Raw genomic sequence first — 18,420 nt, 5'->3', positions numbered from 1 at the left:
GGACACATTCAACTAAACAAATGGGGAGTACTTTAGCTTTAATTCTGAACAATGTAGGCCAGGAGACGTCATAACAAAAAGCAGCACATCTCCGAGAGAGTTTCAGTTCTCAGTACTTGTCTTTTCTTCTTTTTCTTTTTTTTTCTTTTTTTTTTTGCAATACATGAAACAAAAAAGCCGTAAGTTCATGTATTTCATAAATGACCAGACCTGGATAGGTCGAGCAATTACGTTGACTTGGGTAAGTTATAAATACAGCGGAACTGGCTTGAAATGGGAAATTCCCATTTTAGGTATAGCCGAGAAAAAAAAAATGGTTACAAGACCTGTTTGTTGCAGATTGGCAATTCAATTTTACCAATTGCTCTTGCAGGAGGTCTACTGCTGATTAGCTCCTACGATCGCCACGGCGAACTCGCGTACATGGACTTCAACAGAATCTTTGATTACGGCGATGGAGGCAGCGATGATGGGCAAGTGCCCCGTATACTCCCCCTGGCCTGCGGGGAAGCGGAAGCTCAAAATCCAGAGATCTTGGGCGTGGCCTCTTTCAATGATACGTTATACTGGATGCAGAATGGAGGTATCTTTGCGATCACAAACTACACTTCTCGGTCAGTGCAGGGGTGCGAATTTTACGCCATCCCTGCACCGCGAGGTAACCGGCAGGAGTTGGGATTGCAGAGAATGGCGATTGGTAAATATTGACCTTTTCATTCAACTAAATTACCAGCACCTAAAGATGGAAATAGTAACATTCAAAGTGTGTGATTGTTACTACATATAGTATATGCTCTTTTGTAAGTCTCAAAATAAATGCGAATGCATGATTTTGATGTTATGAGGGAATCTTTTTAGACGAAGAAGTATACCTGATTCCAATTGTTTACTGTGTTCAAATTTCTCATACGGTATGTGGTGTTTTAGCCGAAAATTAATACATTAGACTAAATATCTGTTAACTTTCTCGTCGGTATAACACGTTGAATAGTTGAATAACACTTGGTCTTGCCTTTCTCTCTCATTCAAAAAAAAAAAAGAAAAAGAAAAAAGTAATATCAGATATGAAATTATAAGCCTGACATAACGAGATCTCCTTGTGATAACATAATCTTATTAGTTGTAATCTGGAACAATATTTCAGAACGAGAATGTTGTTTACAATCATATTGTTCTTAAGAATATAAAGAATCAGGGTAAATCCAGAGCACAATTAGCAATGACAGTGTTGTATGGTTCAACAATAAAAAGCAAAAAGACGTGGTAAAAGTGCATGGAGTTGTTAAACAGGCAGGAAAAAAACCGAAAAAAGAGTTGATCTAAAGAAATTTTGTAAACATTACGTTGTAGATAAAGCCCGATCCATTGTAGCAGATCGTACCCTCCCACTGATCCACGACCAATATAACACGTTGATGAGTGGAAGGAGATTGAAATCAATCAGAGCAGCAAGAGCACCCCTTTACCTGAACTCTTTTGTGCCTTATTCCATCCAGATATTTAATGATTAGCAGAATTTTACACATGTATTGTTTTATTGTATCGTCAAGATTTGGAAATAAATTACCCCTATACCAGTTCAGTGTTTCTAGTTGATTTAGTGCTAGTAGTTGCACTATAGTCCATGCATATCAGATTATCGTACCAAGTGCTTTTTTTTAATACTCGATTATTGATATTGCCGACGTATCAACGTATGTTGAACAATAATTGTTTTCTGTGTTTTGCAATGTTGACAAAAATGCTGTATTTTAAATGGTTAACATGTCATCTGAATGTTGTCTAAGAAAGAAATTGCTGCATATAATATATATACATGTATATATATATATATATATATATATATATATATATATAATGTACATACATATATATCTAGATCATATTGTATTTATATTATATTCATATATGGTAGAAGTGTGTGAACATAAATATTTTTTTTGTATGGACAATATTGATTGATTGATTGATTGATTGATTGATTGATTGATTGATTGATTGATAGATTGATATATGTATATATTTATATACTATGTGCTTGTACAAAAACATCGATTGAATACGTTTAAAGAGTAAAAAGCAAAAGGTTTATGGGCAGGTGCGGTTCCCACCCAGAGTTTCAAAATGTGTCTTGTTAAATTTTATTGGACAAATATGTACAAAAAAAAGTTTGTTTGTTTGTTTGTTTGTTTGGTTGGTTTTTTTTTTGGGGGGGGAAATATTTTACTTAATAGTTCAAGTCATTATATAACTATTAGATATTTATGATAACTCGATGAAAAGGTTTGTCATTACAAACAATGCTTCACCAATCGCTCTACAATGCATATAATCACAGCGGATAGTGCGACATTAGAGACACGTGCAATTGATGTCCATGTCAATCAACAGCAATGATGTAACGGTTGTAATTGGCAATGCTTCAGTGCGAGAATTGTGTCAGTAAGATTTGATAAATTTCTTTACGTTATTATCTTTTTTCCCTGCATGCCTGTTTGGACAAGACTGTATACTACCAGTATAAACCTGCCTTAACTGCACCCATTACGAGCATTTCTGAAAGATCATATCGTTATAATCTCCAGCGGAGACTTGTCCATTAAGTAGCTGCATTGTAAATATTAATAGAAGAATATTGTTTTTTGCGTTGTAAGCCTTTGTCATAGCTGTCACCACTGTGGCTGAAACATTCACTGCTTTCTTTACAGTACAACTGTATACTCTGTTGTACACAACAACCATGTAGGCCTATTTCATTCCTGTGCGTGAAATCAACAAAAATATCTTTATATTCACCATGATTAATCATACCTGATCTGTCAAGCAGTGACAGACAATACCTGTATACCTGTCCTCGAATAAGAGTCAGAATTTCTGCTTACATTTTTTGCAGTTGGTATTAGTTTTCAACAAAAAGAAGTGAATAATTACAATGTAACATGCGTTTTCTCTATACAGAGGAGCACCGTGCATTACTCATACTTACGTATATAATCGATGTATATTACGACTGCTATTACACTATCATTATATAATAAGACTGGGTATTTATCTCATACAGATGAATTTTTCCATAAGAACAAAATTTTGAAATAACATTGTCAGATTTGTTTCATTACAATTTAGGAATATTTATGTATGAATTATCCAAAAATGATCTTCCTGATATTTTTTTTTTTGCATATGTTTAAAAGAAATTATTCTATTCATAATTATCCCACCCGCCGCAACGTGACGATTATCACCTACCACGTACCCGAACCATTTTTGCGAAAAAACAATTATGTATACAGGGCCGAAATACTGGAACGATCTCCCCATAGAACTCGCAGGTTGTTTGTCTTTGTCGACCTTCAAATACAAATTAAGACAGAATCTATTGAATAATCACATTGCGTAAGTCCATTGAAATTTCCTTCTATCTTGTTTATGTGCCTTTTCCTGCTGTGTTGGTTGTTGTCATTCAAATCAGTTAAGCCTCTCTGTTTGCGCTCTTGAATTCCTCCACACCACTACCCTTCTTCGTACTCTAAGACTTCGGAACGCGTGAACAGCTGGCTTGTTGTATTCATCTCAGTGCTATACTGGCTGGTAATTCAAATTCTAATTCTAATTTTTCTTTGAATGTTAGTACTTGTATGTTCACTCTTTAGGTTTTCCGCATTTCTTCCGAAGACTCGCATGTCGAGTTGTTCTCTTTTCAGCATTATTCAAATCATATTACACTATTGTCAACATTGCTAAGTCAACTTCTTACATCTGCAGAATGTGGTTTTCTGTATATCACTATTTGTATTGAGAAGGTTCTGTTAGCGCCCCAGGTATTTTAGCCTTTCATTTTTGTTTTTCTTTGTTTTGGTCCTACGTTGCATCCGTGCTCCTCATCTTTATCTTACATTCTGTTCAGAATTTGGGACCTACGCTTAATAAGCTCGCTTTTAAGTAGGTTCCATCATATATATATATATATATATATATATATATATATATATATATATATATTTAGCGTTATACATAGAACCAAACGTACGATGATTGACCGCTATGTTTTATGTTTACATTAATTTACTGTGCATCCAAGCCGGATACTATGATTCATTGTTTTATTATATTTGATGTACATTCCTTCATTGAGAAGTATGAAAATAAATTGAATTGAATTGAATTGAATTATTGCCTTACTACCAACATTCTTTTGTCATTACTCTCGTAATATAACCTTAATTAAAACTATTAATATCGACGTCACCATCTTGATGAACATCATGTTGGTAATTGAATAAAAAGACACAATTCAATGACAAGAATTAATATGTTGTCTGTATGATTACAGTGTAACCTATCAAAACCACCACTTACCGTTTGCAGATGAAAAAAGAAAAAAGAAAACAGCTGTAGTACCTAAAAATAGTTCTAAAATGTGAGTTACGGACAGAAACTACCAATGTAAATTTTACTAAATATACAAAAATAATGTGAAGTTTTCTTGAAATCGTTTCTAGAATAAACTGTCTACACTAATGGTTTATTTAGAAAATTAGTAATACCTCCTTTACATTTGATTTAATGCAAAATATCTATATGGTAACATGTTTTGTGATACAACTGAAGTATACATATGCATTAATGACATAAGGTGTATGTGTGAATCCCCCCCCCCCCCTCCCGCTTGTATTACATGTATTCATGGTGTATGCACGTGTGAGGACATGTCCTCATGTAAGGACAGGTAAATGACTATATATTTATATATATACTGTATATATATATATATATATATATATATACATATACATATATATATACATACATATATATATATATATATATACACACATATATATAACTATATACATATATAAATATATATATATATATATATATATTACATATATATATATATATATACATATATACATTTATTTATTTATAGATATATAATAAACCCTCACACTTTTAAGTATTATCTATATCTGTATGTGTATCATGCATACATATATCTAATGTCTAAGATCATGAACGGATACACACTAATGCGTGCTAACAAAATACACAGAACACTACAATCCAAACTCGTCCGAGAACAACACAAGTCGCAATGTAATTGATTGGCCACGGCCATTTAATGAAGTCACATTCCTTTACAATGAAGGAACAGTCTCACGAATGCTAATACATGTAATGAATTCCCTTTATCTTCCAGAGCCGTCGCGATTATTGCATGACCATGAATAGCAAAAACATTCATAACTAAAAGAGAATCATAATCAAATCTCAGGAAAATCAAGAGAAAATGAAAGTACACTAGCACCAAATTTTAATTATATCTATGTAGAACAAACTAAAAAGAAAATCCATAGGACATTGGCACGCAGATATGTTCGATATAAAATGCTGACCAATTTGACAGGATTTATAATTTTCAAACATCTTCTCTTGAGAGGCTCTCATAAATAGCTGAATTTCCACAGGTAAACAAGTGCTCTCTAGAACACAATGACACTATAATTAGCATGAAAAGGTCACAGTACCAATGATGATTGGGGGGGGGGGGGTGGAGGTGGTTCTTTGGGTGCCCTGGTAGCTGTATCTCCTCAGATGAAGAGACATATAATAATGTGGTGGACTCCCGCTATAACAAAGTACTTGGGACTGGCAGTTTTCTTTCATTATGTCAACATTTTGTAATAACCGATCAAGTAAACAATAATAAACTTTTTTACTTCATTGTAACAACAATTTCGTTCAAACCATGTTCGTTACATCCAGAGTGCACTGTATCACTGCTGTAGGTGATGAACAGAAGGTAGAAGGATTTGCAGAAATTCATTTACAGAACTGCCTTTTCAGGTATAACATCCACACACACCCACCCACATTTATTGTGCACACACACACACACACACACACAAAGAATATCAAATGCTAGATGATCATAATATAATCGGTATAAGCTTCAGTGGACCCGCGAAAGGGTTAGAGCAGACAAAAGACAGAAGTCCGTCTTACACCCACAGGTACAAGGCAGCAGTCGATAGGGGCAAGACTTAGTGTCTTACAATCCAATCTTTATACAAAACTACGAATATCAGTACAATTATGTGGAGTCAAAATAGACACCAGTATCTAACATGATTTTATAGCAAGAAACAACAGACGGGCCTTCGCTGCAATGAGAATTTCAAATAGTAAAGTTTGTAGAAATTGAACAAGAATATGGTGAATTTGCAAATGTTTGCAAACGATTACTTACAGCCTCGACATGGAAATAGCATATGGAGATACTCATTTGAATAAAGACTGGGATATTAAATAAAACAAATATATCAGACTAATACATGTATTACAAAGAAAGCTTGTGAGTTGCCAAATGTCCTCTCTTTCAGTTAACCACCTTTTTCTACAGTCAAAGAGAAACAACCAGAATGATTAAGTTTTATATACAATATAGACATATGAGTGCCCAATGGGACAAAATCATAAAGTTAATAAGGTGATGCAATATTTCAGATTCTATGCTATGAAATTTGAAAATAAAGAAAAATGTTCTCTCTAGACAATACAAAAAATTGAAAGTTACACAACAAACAAAGCAAGACCAGACCTCCCAACCTTTCTGACTGAAAAATAGGGACGACATGGCTCACATGTGGGAAAGAAATAGCAGTTCCCGTATGAGTGTGTCCTAAAAATATCATTAAAAAAAATCCTATTGAAACGAGACTGAGGAACGGTCAAAATTCATATTCTTTCCATCCAAATTCAAAATGGCTGTGAGGTCTGCAAGATGAAGTTCAAGTTTTGTTCCTCTATTGCTAAGGTGCTGCCAAAATGGAAATTACTATTAAACATGTATCAAAACAAGCACTAGTACGAGGTTTGCATATACTACAAGTTGCTATGTAGCCACTCTACTTGCTGTGAAGGGTCGAGCAAAATGCACTGTAGAGTCCTTGGAATACAAATGAGATTTTACTTGGATGTATGCATTCTAAAAAGTTTACGACACCATGTGCGACATAAAATTAGGGCCACTATCACTATTTCTTTTCTTTTTTTCTTTTCTTTTCTTTTTTTTTGGCTAAAAACCCAGGAAATGCTTATCAGAGGCATTTGTACTTGCCATCCCCCCCCCCCCATAGAATATTGGTAGTTTTATCATTACCATTAGTATCATTTTTAGTAGTACTAGTAATTGTAGTAGTAGTAGTAGTAGTAGTAGTAGTAGTAGTAGTAGTAGTAGTAGTAGTATCATTACTACTACTACTACTACGACGACGACGACGAAGACGACGACGATGACAACGACGACGGCGACTACTACTACTACTACTACGATTACTATTGTTGGGGAGGTAATGGAAGGAGTACCTGGAGCATATTAATTCCAGCGAAAGAATTCTCATTTATGCAATGAACAATATTTATCTTTCATGGCAGTAAACCTAGGATATAAAGCCATAGCTTGTGCTGAAAATACATTTGATAGATAGCTCATATCTGCAGCATTACACCTGTAAGCATTCAAATTAATTTAATGATGAAATAATGCATATTTTGTGCAGACAAGGCAGTGCACTGGATTACATTGAATAGTTTCAATATCAAATGTTTTGCTCTTTCAGAGACATCACGGAAACATAAATTTTGCAAACCTAACACATAACAAACACTAAAATTAATGGCACCACAAATTTGCCAGGAAGTTCTTCTCAACTAAGATCCAAAAATGTACATTAACGTGTTTACTTCTCAGGTGATGAAATGAGTATGAGTCATGTCAAACTGGTTTATCAAACACACAGAAATCAAGGTTTGATCCTACAGAACTAACACAAGTACATGGACTTAATTCAAGACAGTTTGTTCCACATTTGCTTTCATCACCATTACTTTTCCGTCTATCCAGTATGAACACTCTACAAAGATGTTAGTCTCACTCTCTTCCAACCACCATTCCAAATACCATTGACATATTTTACTGTGTGTTTGCATGCTACAGTCACAATGGTATATTGTATGAATGAAGACATCATACAAATTACTGTTGTTAAAAAATTGTTCTGGAGGTGAAAGCACTTTTCGTCACCTGGGTGACAAGACCTTGAATCTGAAATTTTGAAAATGACTTTTTTGGATTAATGGTCAAATAATCGGTTTAGTGATGTCCTGTCCAAATCCTACATGTAACTGTCTTACCCCCAAAATGAAGCCACCACAGCATATCAAAGAAACGGCTCTCCCATTTGTCACAATGCTTTGGCCGCCATGTTTTTTGGCTCTCCTGAACATTTGACATTTTGTAGATACGAGGTCTTGTCGCCGCAGCAACGTTTTGCTTTTTTTTTTTTCATTTGCCACAGGCTTAGGGGGAAAAAATAAAAAAAAAAAACAAAGTAGACAAGTACAGGCAACTCCTGTTATAACAAACTCCTCAGGACCAGCAGTTTTCCCTTGTTATCTCAGCATTTTGTTATAGACAAACAGTAAAGTACATAAGGATATACATATGGTAATTTTAGAATCTGAAATTTTACTTTGTTGTAATGCGAATTAGAGTATAACCATGTTCGTTATAACAGGAGTGCACTGTAGTAGTAACTTTGAGTGATAACTCTATGCCGTGATCTTGAAGCACTTTTGAACTTTGAACCTCAAGACCAGGATGTTATTTAACTAATCCTTTGCCACCATTACCACACACACATCTCACACATAGTGTCGTGGCAGCAAGAACCAAGTAAGCAACTACAATTGTAGATGATCATACTCATAATTAATCAACAATCAACTGTATATAAAATGACTGTAAATTGATAAGCACTCACTTTTGCAAATATAGACTGGCAGTAAAATAAGATCGCAAAAAAAAAAAAAAAAAAATCTTATATTTTTAAAATCTGACATCAAAAGGGGACAGCAATCGCAGTTAAAAGTGGATTCTATTGCATCCATTTGGTCGCAGAACACCAGAAGTATAGCTACAATCTCAACTCTACTTATAAGTATAAATTTCCTAATCACCGATTTTCTGATGCACGAATCTCGGGCAGAGGGTTAGAGAGAGCAAGGTTATGCGAGAAAATAAATTTACGAAGGACTGCACAACGAATAGAGTGACACATCCTTACAGCAGCATACACAGAGCACTTCGTCCACTCTTTGAAAAGATGCGTTCCGTACACCCAAAACCGCACACCACAAATAATAGCACCTATAATAATATTCGCACACATCGTACACTGCTCTCATGCACGTGCATGACTCGACTAATCCATAAGAATAAGTTACACATACATTGTATGGTATGATTAGAATCATCGCTAATAACCATACTGTTATATTATTGCATCACATGTATTTACAGGTATACATCAGGTAATCTATACACTTCCATGTACACTATTTTGTTCATTTCTACAGCATCATCCCTGCATAAATCACTCAGTCCCCTAATCTTGTGCTACAGTTGAATTCCTGCCGTCCACTCTGTTGGAACACACTACAAATCCAACCTTTCATGAACATCTAACTAAACTGATACTAAAATTGGATGTTTGACAATTCATTCCCAATGCAGCACAGACTTTGCGGGAGTTCCGAGTCCGGTTTCACTGTGCTCAAAAGCAGGACTTACATTTTGTACATGACCATGACTCATCTGGCTTCAAAGATTAAACATGCAGGCATGCCCATTGTAAATCACTTGATACACCTTTAGTGTAGATGAATTTCTTTTTCTTTTCAGAATAGAAGAAAAATAGACAGACATTTTTTTCCCTTTTTTTTTTCATATACAGTTTTCAGGGGCACGCACTCAAATACCCTAAAATATCATTCATTAGTTCATATTCCAGATAGTATCTGTAGGATAGTGTCTGTAGACATTTCGAAATGTCGACCAGTTGAAATTCAGCAGAGCAACCTGAATAGGATCACAGCTGCACTTGGTTTAAAGGTAGGGGATACCTTTTACAGACCTCCCAAAATGCAGCAAAACATTAAATATGAACCTCAGGGGACTTGCTTAGGCCGCTGCTTAGAAATTTGGAAGTCAACAGTTATCTAAAATTTGATTAATGCACAAAACTCAACTACTCAGTAGTTCTGTGTGTCAGCCACACTAAGCCTTTTTGTTGCATTCTTCTGTATTTGTGATCTATAAACACAAATCTAAAAGTACAAGAGCTGATGTAATAACGTATAGAGTGTGTGGCAAAAATAATGTATATAGAAATGTTTGTAAGTGTTGATGAACTTTCTTCACAAAATATACATGATGGACACACATGCAGTACATGGGTCTGCAAAGGTAGCCTAGTAATGTACTGAAATTTACGGTGAGCCCCGAAAACAATTCAATTCAAAATCTAACGGTCAAAAATATGTACTAAATGTTACCTTCCACTTTCAATACTTTATGGGAGTTTCTAAAATGATACTCTCTTCAACATACCACTGTATTTATACAACTCTTCATTTAAGGCGTGCAAATGGGATTCCCTACCTTTAAAGGAGTTTCATTCCCATCACATTCTCGATTTCAACGCTAAAGATTGTAGCAGTCACATTGGCACGAAAGGGATGCTCAGATATCATATTTCACGGAAATGTTAAATCTGTTTTCTGCTGATCAGTAAGTCATAAAAACAGAAGACTAAAAAAAAAAAAAAACTTGAACATTTAATTTAATGAGACATCTTCATATACAACTGTATGCATCAGGCAGGAATAGCACAAGAATTCATGAAAGGCATACAAAGCCACCAGGGAGAAATATTAAGTAGAAGCATCATCTATTCTGTACAGAAGACTGTCCACTGAATATATCTCTCCTTCGAGAGTAAGTACATATCTGCTCAAGAAAATATTACAAATCTATGCCAAACAAAAGTTGACAAATAATGACACTGGAGCAGGGAAAGATAATATGCAGACCCATTCCTCACACAAAATTGCAAGAAGAAGACAAACCAAATTGCAAAGATGTTGACGCTGTTATACTCCTCCCATTACGAACAGGTGTGGCATGAGCACATTGCCATGGATACAGCCTCATATCAGTCAGTTTCATTTAAGGATACATCATGGCCCATCAGCTGAAAAGTGGCCTTGTAAAATAATTTGCAGTCCCTCAGAGTTTAGGCATCTGTATCATGGTATCCCTTTTTTTTGGTGGAATCCGGGCGGTGTTTGTTCCGACATTTACAGATCCCCACGGAAGGGACTGAAAGATATTGCAAGAAGAAATGTGCGGGTGCTCCTGGTAGAATTCTCATCACGTTTCCACGGCGACATATTTGAGGGCAGCAAAGCCATATTTCTTGGACATATCACGCTGGAATTCCTCTTTTAGGATTTGCAGGCACCTTTCAGAAAAGAAAAACGATCAGAGCGATGAATACCCATTGAGGCTGAAATAGTTGGTTTTTTTTTTTCATTTTCATGCAAAACTCTTTACTTTGGACGCTTCAGTGTTACACTAGGGATATGAGAGCTTTATTAATAACATTTCATCTACAAATGCAATATGGTTGCCGTATACTTTAGAATTTCATTTTCCTCTCACATGCACTTCTATCACTGAAGCTAAGAAAACACTCCCTGCACCGGATTCAAATCTAAGACATTTTACGTCTCCAAAATACACTGCAATATTAAAGGCAGTTTGTACTTCCACATGTATGAGCAGTAAAGGTCATTGGACGAACACTCTCAGAAATGTTTTCCATGGGAGAAATTTAAAATGGCAGATGAAGAAATCAGCATATCGCTGGCACCTGCTGGGGCGACAAGATTTCAGATTTGAAATTTTGGTGAAAATGACTTTTTAGGATTAATGGTCAAATAATCAGTGAAGTGATGTCCTGTCCAAATCCTAGCTGTCTTACCCAAAAAATGAAGCCACCATGGCATGTCAAAGGAAAGGCTATCCCATTTGATATAGTGCTTTGGCTGCCATGTTTTGTTTGTTTGTTTGTTTTTTACTCTCCTGAACTTTTAAAATTTTGTAGATACGAGGTCTTGTTGCCCCAGCAACAATATGATAATGCCAGACCATGTATATTGTTCACACACTAATGTGCCTGGCGCACAATAAAACTGAAACAGGAAACAGATGTGCATCGCTTCCTAGCTGCTGGATTGTTGGTAATGCTGCAAACACTGTTGATTTTACGTGAGGACTCACAAAAGGTGAAATGGGTAAACCGAGTCAATTTTTGTGTTTTCCATATTTTCTGAAAGAGCTACTCTTCTTCTATATTATTCTTGAGTTTGGGATCATAACTTGAATGGGAGAGTGGGTTTTCAGCAGTTTTCTACAACCCTTTTTTGGTAGATTAGTATGGTCAGGTATGTCTTAGAGGCCTCATTTTATTTCTTGAAAATCCATTGCACATTCTGTTTACATTCTGTTCATCACACAGGTAACATGGCTTGGAAAAGATTAAAAGCTTGAATAGACCTTGTACTTCAGAGCCTCTTTTCTCAGTTCACACTTTTCCAGAGTGTGTGCTTTCCAATATTTAGATAGGTTAGGAGAGTCCATTTGAGTTGAGTTATAAATCATTTTAAAGCTTAGAGTTCGCTCTTTAAGAATCAGCCCTTAACTCAGAATCAGCCCTTAACTAAAGTCTGGCGACTTTTTGTTGGTTTTGTGATGCAGGGTGACATATGGCCACTCCCTGGGCCACACCAGTAATCATAAAATATTGCACACTGACTTTAATCCAATCCCCATACTCACGTTCGGTATTGCTGGCTGGTGCGAAACTTGGCAATGTCGAAGCTGGGAGTGTGGGGCATGTGGATTATGAAGGCGTTGGGAAGCACAATAAAATCATAGCTGAAAGACAAGAAGAGATAGAGGTGGAAAGTTTGCATTTTGTTTTGCATTTCAAGCATGTAAAACATGTAAAACGTGTAGTTTGCAGAGCCACTAACCAAGGCAGTTGTACACACTTTCATGCTTCTACGGTAAAGATATTCATAACATGCATTTTCAAAACTATGTGCAGGATAAATGAATATTGCACCTAAATACCAGCCTTTTCTCCTATCAGCAATCAATTACACATGCATCAACCGAAAACTGAAAGTTACCAAGACATATTGAATCGGTCATGGTGATTTCAGTGAAAATGATAACTATAATATGTTCATATTTTCAAAACGCATAATTATGATATGTTAATATTTTGTCACATATGAATATACACATATTACTCAGTTGAACTTTATGTTATTGCACATGGCACAATACTACTTGATATCATTACGTAATGCGGGATACACTAGCATGATGAAATTATTCTTGGTTCCATTTCAGATTAAGCTCAATTACAGTTAAACTCGCCTAAGTCGACATCGCATATGTCAAATAATCGCGCAAGTCGATTTTAAAAAGTCCCGATTTTTCCCCATTGACTTACGTGTATTAATTCACTCACAAGTCGAATTTTGTAAGTCGAATACTCGCCTAAGTCGATGAAATTCCAAGAACACTTTCACGGAAAAACCATTAAATTCACTGTGCCTAAGTCAAATAAGATTTTATTGTGCAATAAATCACTGTCAAAATCACAAGACGCCAGTTTTTGTTTACATAAGAACTAGCCCGACCAGACAGGTGACAAAAAATGATCTAAAGTATCAAAATTCAAAGCGATCGCATGCGATTGTTGAACTCTCTTCATGTTTGGAGGTCCGCTGGTCCAGCCCTGTCACGCTAGCGCTACGTACGTACAGCGACTGGGCTGTGTAATAGTTGTGCGTACAGCGACTGGGCTGTGTATAGTCTGTGTATGTTTGCAGTCTGCGCTGTGCAGTGGATGGATGAAGCTGCTGAGTTTTCAAAGTGGAAAGTAGGGGGAAAGTTACGGGCTCGGGTAAATCAGAATTACACCTCTACGCGCATTTCAAGCCACAGTATGGTAAACTGGAATCAATCACTGATCACTGCTCAAATATCGTTCATATTCACTTCCCCAAGGTTTAACAAGGGTGTAAAGTAATCGGACCTGTGCCAATACTAATGCACTGTCCATGCAAAGTTAGCCACGGCCCTGCCGGGCGACCCGTGCTGCAGCACGCCACCTCTCCAGCTCTCGGCTCCAGAGTAGACAACATACATGTACATTTATACATAATGTACGTGTGGTTTAACTGTTGTTAAGTCGATTTTTTTGACTTACGCACAAGTCGAAAATCGCCTAAGTCGATGTGTTTTGCTCAGTCCCGAAAAGATCGACTTATGCGAGTTTAACTGTATATGCATTTTATTTTTTAATGAGGAAAAAAAAAATCAATTCAAACTAAGTACTATGTGGAGCATGCATGCATTCAATTTGAAAGGTATCGCAGGGATTGAAATAAAAATGAAAGAATTTTCACCTTTGAGCATCAAGTTCCATGATTTGGGACACTTTATTCCAGCCAAAGCCTAAAAACCTCTGGTCATACTTTGGACAGTCCTTCTTGACCACAACGTACGGCTCAAAGTCCGGCTCCCATTGTACCTAAAAAAGAGAGATTGACAGTCATGGGTGAAACATATCACTTTTCACTATGTTGGTGATGGGGAAAGATACAGTAACAGATGAAATATAAACATATCACTTTTCACTATGTTGGTGATGGGGAAAGATACAGTAACAGATGAAATATAAACATAACACTTTTCACTATGTTAGTAATGGGAAAAGATACAGTAACAGATGAAATATAAACATATCACTTTTCACTATGTTGGTGATGGGAAAAGATACAGTAACAGATGAAATATAAACATATCACTTTTCACTATGTTGGTGATGGGGAAAGATACAGTAACAGATGAAATATAAACATATCACTTTTCACTATGTTGGTGATGGGAAAAGATACAGTAACAGATGAAATATAAACATATCACTTTTCACTATGTTGGTGATGGGGAAAGATACAGTAACAGATGAAATATAAACATATCACTTTTCACTATGTTGGTGATGGGGAAAGATACAAACAGATGAAATATAAACATATCACTTTTCACTATGTTGGTGATGGGGAAAGACATAGTAACAGATGAAATATAAACATATCACTTTTCACTATGTTGGTGATGGGGAAAGATACAGTAACAGATGAAATATAAACATATCACTTTTCACTATGTTGGTGATGGGGAAAGATACAAACAGATGAAATATAAACATATCACTTTTCACTATGTTGGTGATGGGGAAAGACATAGTAACAGATGAAATATAAACATATCACTTTTCACTATGTTGGTGATGGGGAAAGATACAGTAACAGATGAAATATAAACATATCACTTTTCACTATGTTGGTGATGGGGAAAGATACAGTAACAGATGAAATATAAACATATCACTTTTCACTATGTTGGTGATGGGGAAAGATACAGTAACAGATGAAATATAAACATATCACTTTTCACTATGCCCTCAATGCCAACATCTGGTAAGGTTATGGTACGCTTTTGGAGCACATCAGGAGATGGCCCAATTTTGGAATGGTATAGTACGGTATGGTACCTTTTAGGAGTGTTCAAGTGCTCCTCTGGCGCAGGTATGGTAAGATAGGTTACATTATAGGAGAGCGATCAAACGCACTCAAAGATGGTATGAATGGGTGACAATGTCCAACCTTTGCATGGACAAAGACAAGAGCAGAAGCGAAAGATCATAGGCGATTCAAGTCGCCTCTCAGGTACCTGGTAGGGTGTGGTGGCCGTCCTCCAGCGGGCAAAGTTTGTGGGGGCGTGTCCCTTCTGCCAGACGTGGTAGCGGAAGGTGAACAGGGTGCCCATGTCCAGCATGTGGAGGAGGTCTGCCTTGGACTTGGGGAAGGTGAGGCGGTACCGCAGGGTCTCAAACGCCGGCACCACCAAGGCCTGCAGGCAGGAAGTGATGATATGTGGGGTCAGAGGTCGACTCAATACGTTCCATCGCAATGAGCAAAATATATCTTACATTAATTAATCCTTTCTACCCAAAAGTTTGCTCTGAGAAGTAAAACTAAAATTTTCAACAAAGATATCTGCAGTTCTGTCAAACTGAATAAAGACACAATGGTATGCCTGTTTGTAAAGGTTAGGAGTAAAATTCATAGAAATGAATGACAACGTCTTTATTCTGTTGCAACTGATTGACAAATTGCCCTACATTGCGTCGATGTAAGGCAATTTGTCAACCAGTTGCAATGAAAACATCTCAATGGAAGAATTTCAAGAATTTGAATCTTTATTCTGTGTTGGTACTGGTTGCAAAGAGCAGTCTTTAGCAGATTATCTGAAATTATCTGTATTTGGGGGTTAAAGTTGATGTTGTTGACTTGTTTTGCTTCTTTTTTTTTTTTTTTTTTTTTACTTGCTACACACAGCTCAGAAGTGTGAAATAAGTCTAACGCATCCAGTGCCACTCCCAAATTTCATCTCTGCACAGATTTTTTGTGAATGAGAAGGATTACAATACAGGGTCATCTCTGTAAGACCTCCGTAAACCTACAAACTTATTTTGAGAGCTAGATTGCAAAATAAGTTAACATCATTCTTGTTGATTTAACCCTAATCAGGCTGGGGGGGGGGGGGGGGCAGAATCCGCCCCCCTCAACGTTTCGCGCAATATCTTCGCAACGCGATAAGCTCCCGCTTCATGTTTCATGACTTTTTTCTTTCAAGTATCGTGCAACTTTTGAGACCCAAATTATTGCGCCCGCGCGTACCGTTTTGACGCGACACCCGTTCGAAAAAAATTTGTCAACCCCAAAATTGCTCCAAAACGTGATTTTGTGTACAAATCCAATGCAAATTGTGTTCTTTCAATTAATTCACATAAAAATTCATATCTTCACTTAGAATGGCCGAAATTAATTTATTTTAGCACAATAATGCTTTGAAAAATGTCTGTGACAAGCTTTGGCCAAAAAACAAACAAAAACAAAAGGTCAAAAAACAAAGAAATACATAAGAAATTCAAAAAAAAACAATAAAATACATAAGAAATTAATTTCGATACAGATTTTTTTTTTTTCCTATGTCTCAGAAGAATGATACAAGAAACATTTTTAAAAAGAAATTAGCTTAATTGGAGCATGAATAAGTGATTTAGAGCCCAAAACTGATTTTATGCATAAATTACAATATTAAATTAATTAATATAAAATATAAGAAAAATTTTTTGGAGAAAGCAACCATACATTTTGATAGAATACGTCGCGGGCGTCGCATGTGCCGATCTTCGGCGCGATCGCGCGTTCCATAGGCGAGATCTGAAGGGGGGCGGAATCCGCCCCCCCCCCCCCCCCCCCCCTCAGATATAGCATAGCCAAAAAAGCCCAGCCTGATTAGGGTTAAGATACAATGTATTTGTACATTTACACTGGAAAGAAAAAGGAAAATATGGGATTTTTTTTGTAGATACATATTCAAGAATATTTGTTGTTATGTAACAAGGGATATATCACTGGAAATATTTAGAAGTGGCACTTGAAATATTTTGTGATGGAACTCTAAATTTTTTTGGCTCAATTTCTGTCACAAAATAGGTACAAATAAGCACTCTGCATTCTTTTATTACCATGCCAGCTCTTTAGAATAGAAATTCTCACCTTGTTGGACCCTGCCATGTCCAGCATGCTAATAGCCTTCCTCAGGTAGTCATAGAGACCGTACATCGGGAGGAAGTCGATGTCGCTGAGAAACAGGTATGGCGTCTGAACCTGGCTCATTGCTGTGTTCCGCAAATAGTTCACAGGATAAAATTGCTGGGAGACAAAGGAATACAGGTTACAGACATATTATATGGTCAACATAACAATGGTAATGATTGGTCAAAATGAGTCACATGACTAACGCAGCAAGGATCAAATTGTTACACTGTGAGCAGTGATGTGATGTCAGGTAATATCATTCAAGACTTTGATCGGCTGCGGACGGGGATAGACTAAAATGTGTATTTATGTAGTCCATACATTATAACATATTTTGCCTTGTCTATCATTGTAGTAAATAATATAACACTCAATATTATATGACCTATATAGATACCAATGTGTGATTGGTCAAAATGCTGTCACGTGACCATGTTCACAAGGATGAGAAGCGTTATATTTCATAACATGACGTAAATTACGTACAATCATGGAATATAACAGCGACTACGTTAAACAAATGGCGTTATATCTGGAGGGATGACGTAATCAAAAATCAATTGTTATGATGCGCGCAACATACACAGAGACGCTTTGCACACACACACACATACTTACGAATGTAATCGTGACCGGTCGACCGACCACACGCACCATACCACTTACGTTTACAGAATGCGCTAGCGGTAGAGCATCACACTGACACACGCTAGAACACTGCAAGCGCGAATTACGAAATTGCAACTGATTTGTTTTCGT

At 36.4% G+C, this 18,420-nt stretch overlaps 1 protein-coding gene across 1 annotated transcript in view; it reads right to left on the bottom strand.

Moving 5' to 3' along the window:
• Window positions 1-11,251: 11,251 nt before the first annotated feature.
• The window catches only part of LOC140235625 (xylosyl- and glucuronyltransferase LARGE1-like), a 31,173-nt gene continuing 24,004 nt past the window's right edge, over window positions 11,252-18,420 (bottom strand). Inside the window, exons 15-19 of the mRNA XM_072315632.1 lie at window positions 17,620-17,775; window positions 15,725-15,904; window positions 14,395-14,519; window positions 12,749-12,847; window positions 11,252-11,369 (exon numbers count right to left, since the gene is read on the bottom strand). Of these exons, the coding sequence (XP_072171733.1) occupies window positions 11,279-11,369; window positions 12,749-12,847; window positions 14,395-14,519; window positions 15,725-15,904; window positions 17,620-17,775 (651 nt within the window). The 3' untranslated portion in view covers window positions 11,252-11,278. The remainder of the gene's footprint in view (window positions 11,370-12,748; window positions 12,848-14,394; window positions 14,520-15,724; window positions 15,905-17,619; window positions 17,776-18,420) is intronic.

The sequence above is a fragment of the Diadema setosum genome, chromosome 12 (genome assembly GCF_964275005.1).
Source record: "Diadema setosum chromosome 12, eeDiaSeto1, whole genome shotgun sequence".
NCBI lineage: Eukaryota > Metazoa > Echinodermata > Echinoidea > Diadematoida > Diadematidae > Diadema > Diadema setosum.
Note: the sequence above shows the minus strand (reverse complement) of the source record. Positions and strands in the feature narration are given on the sequence as shown.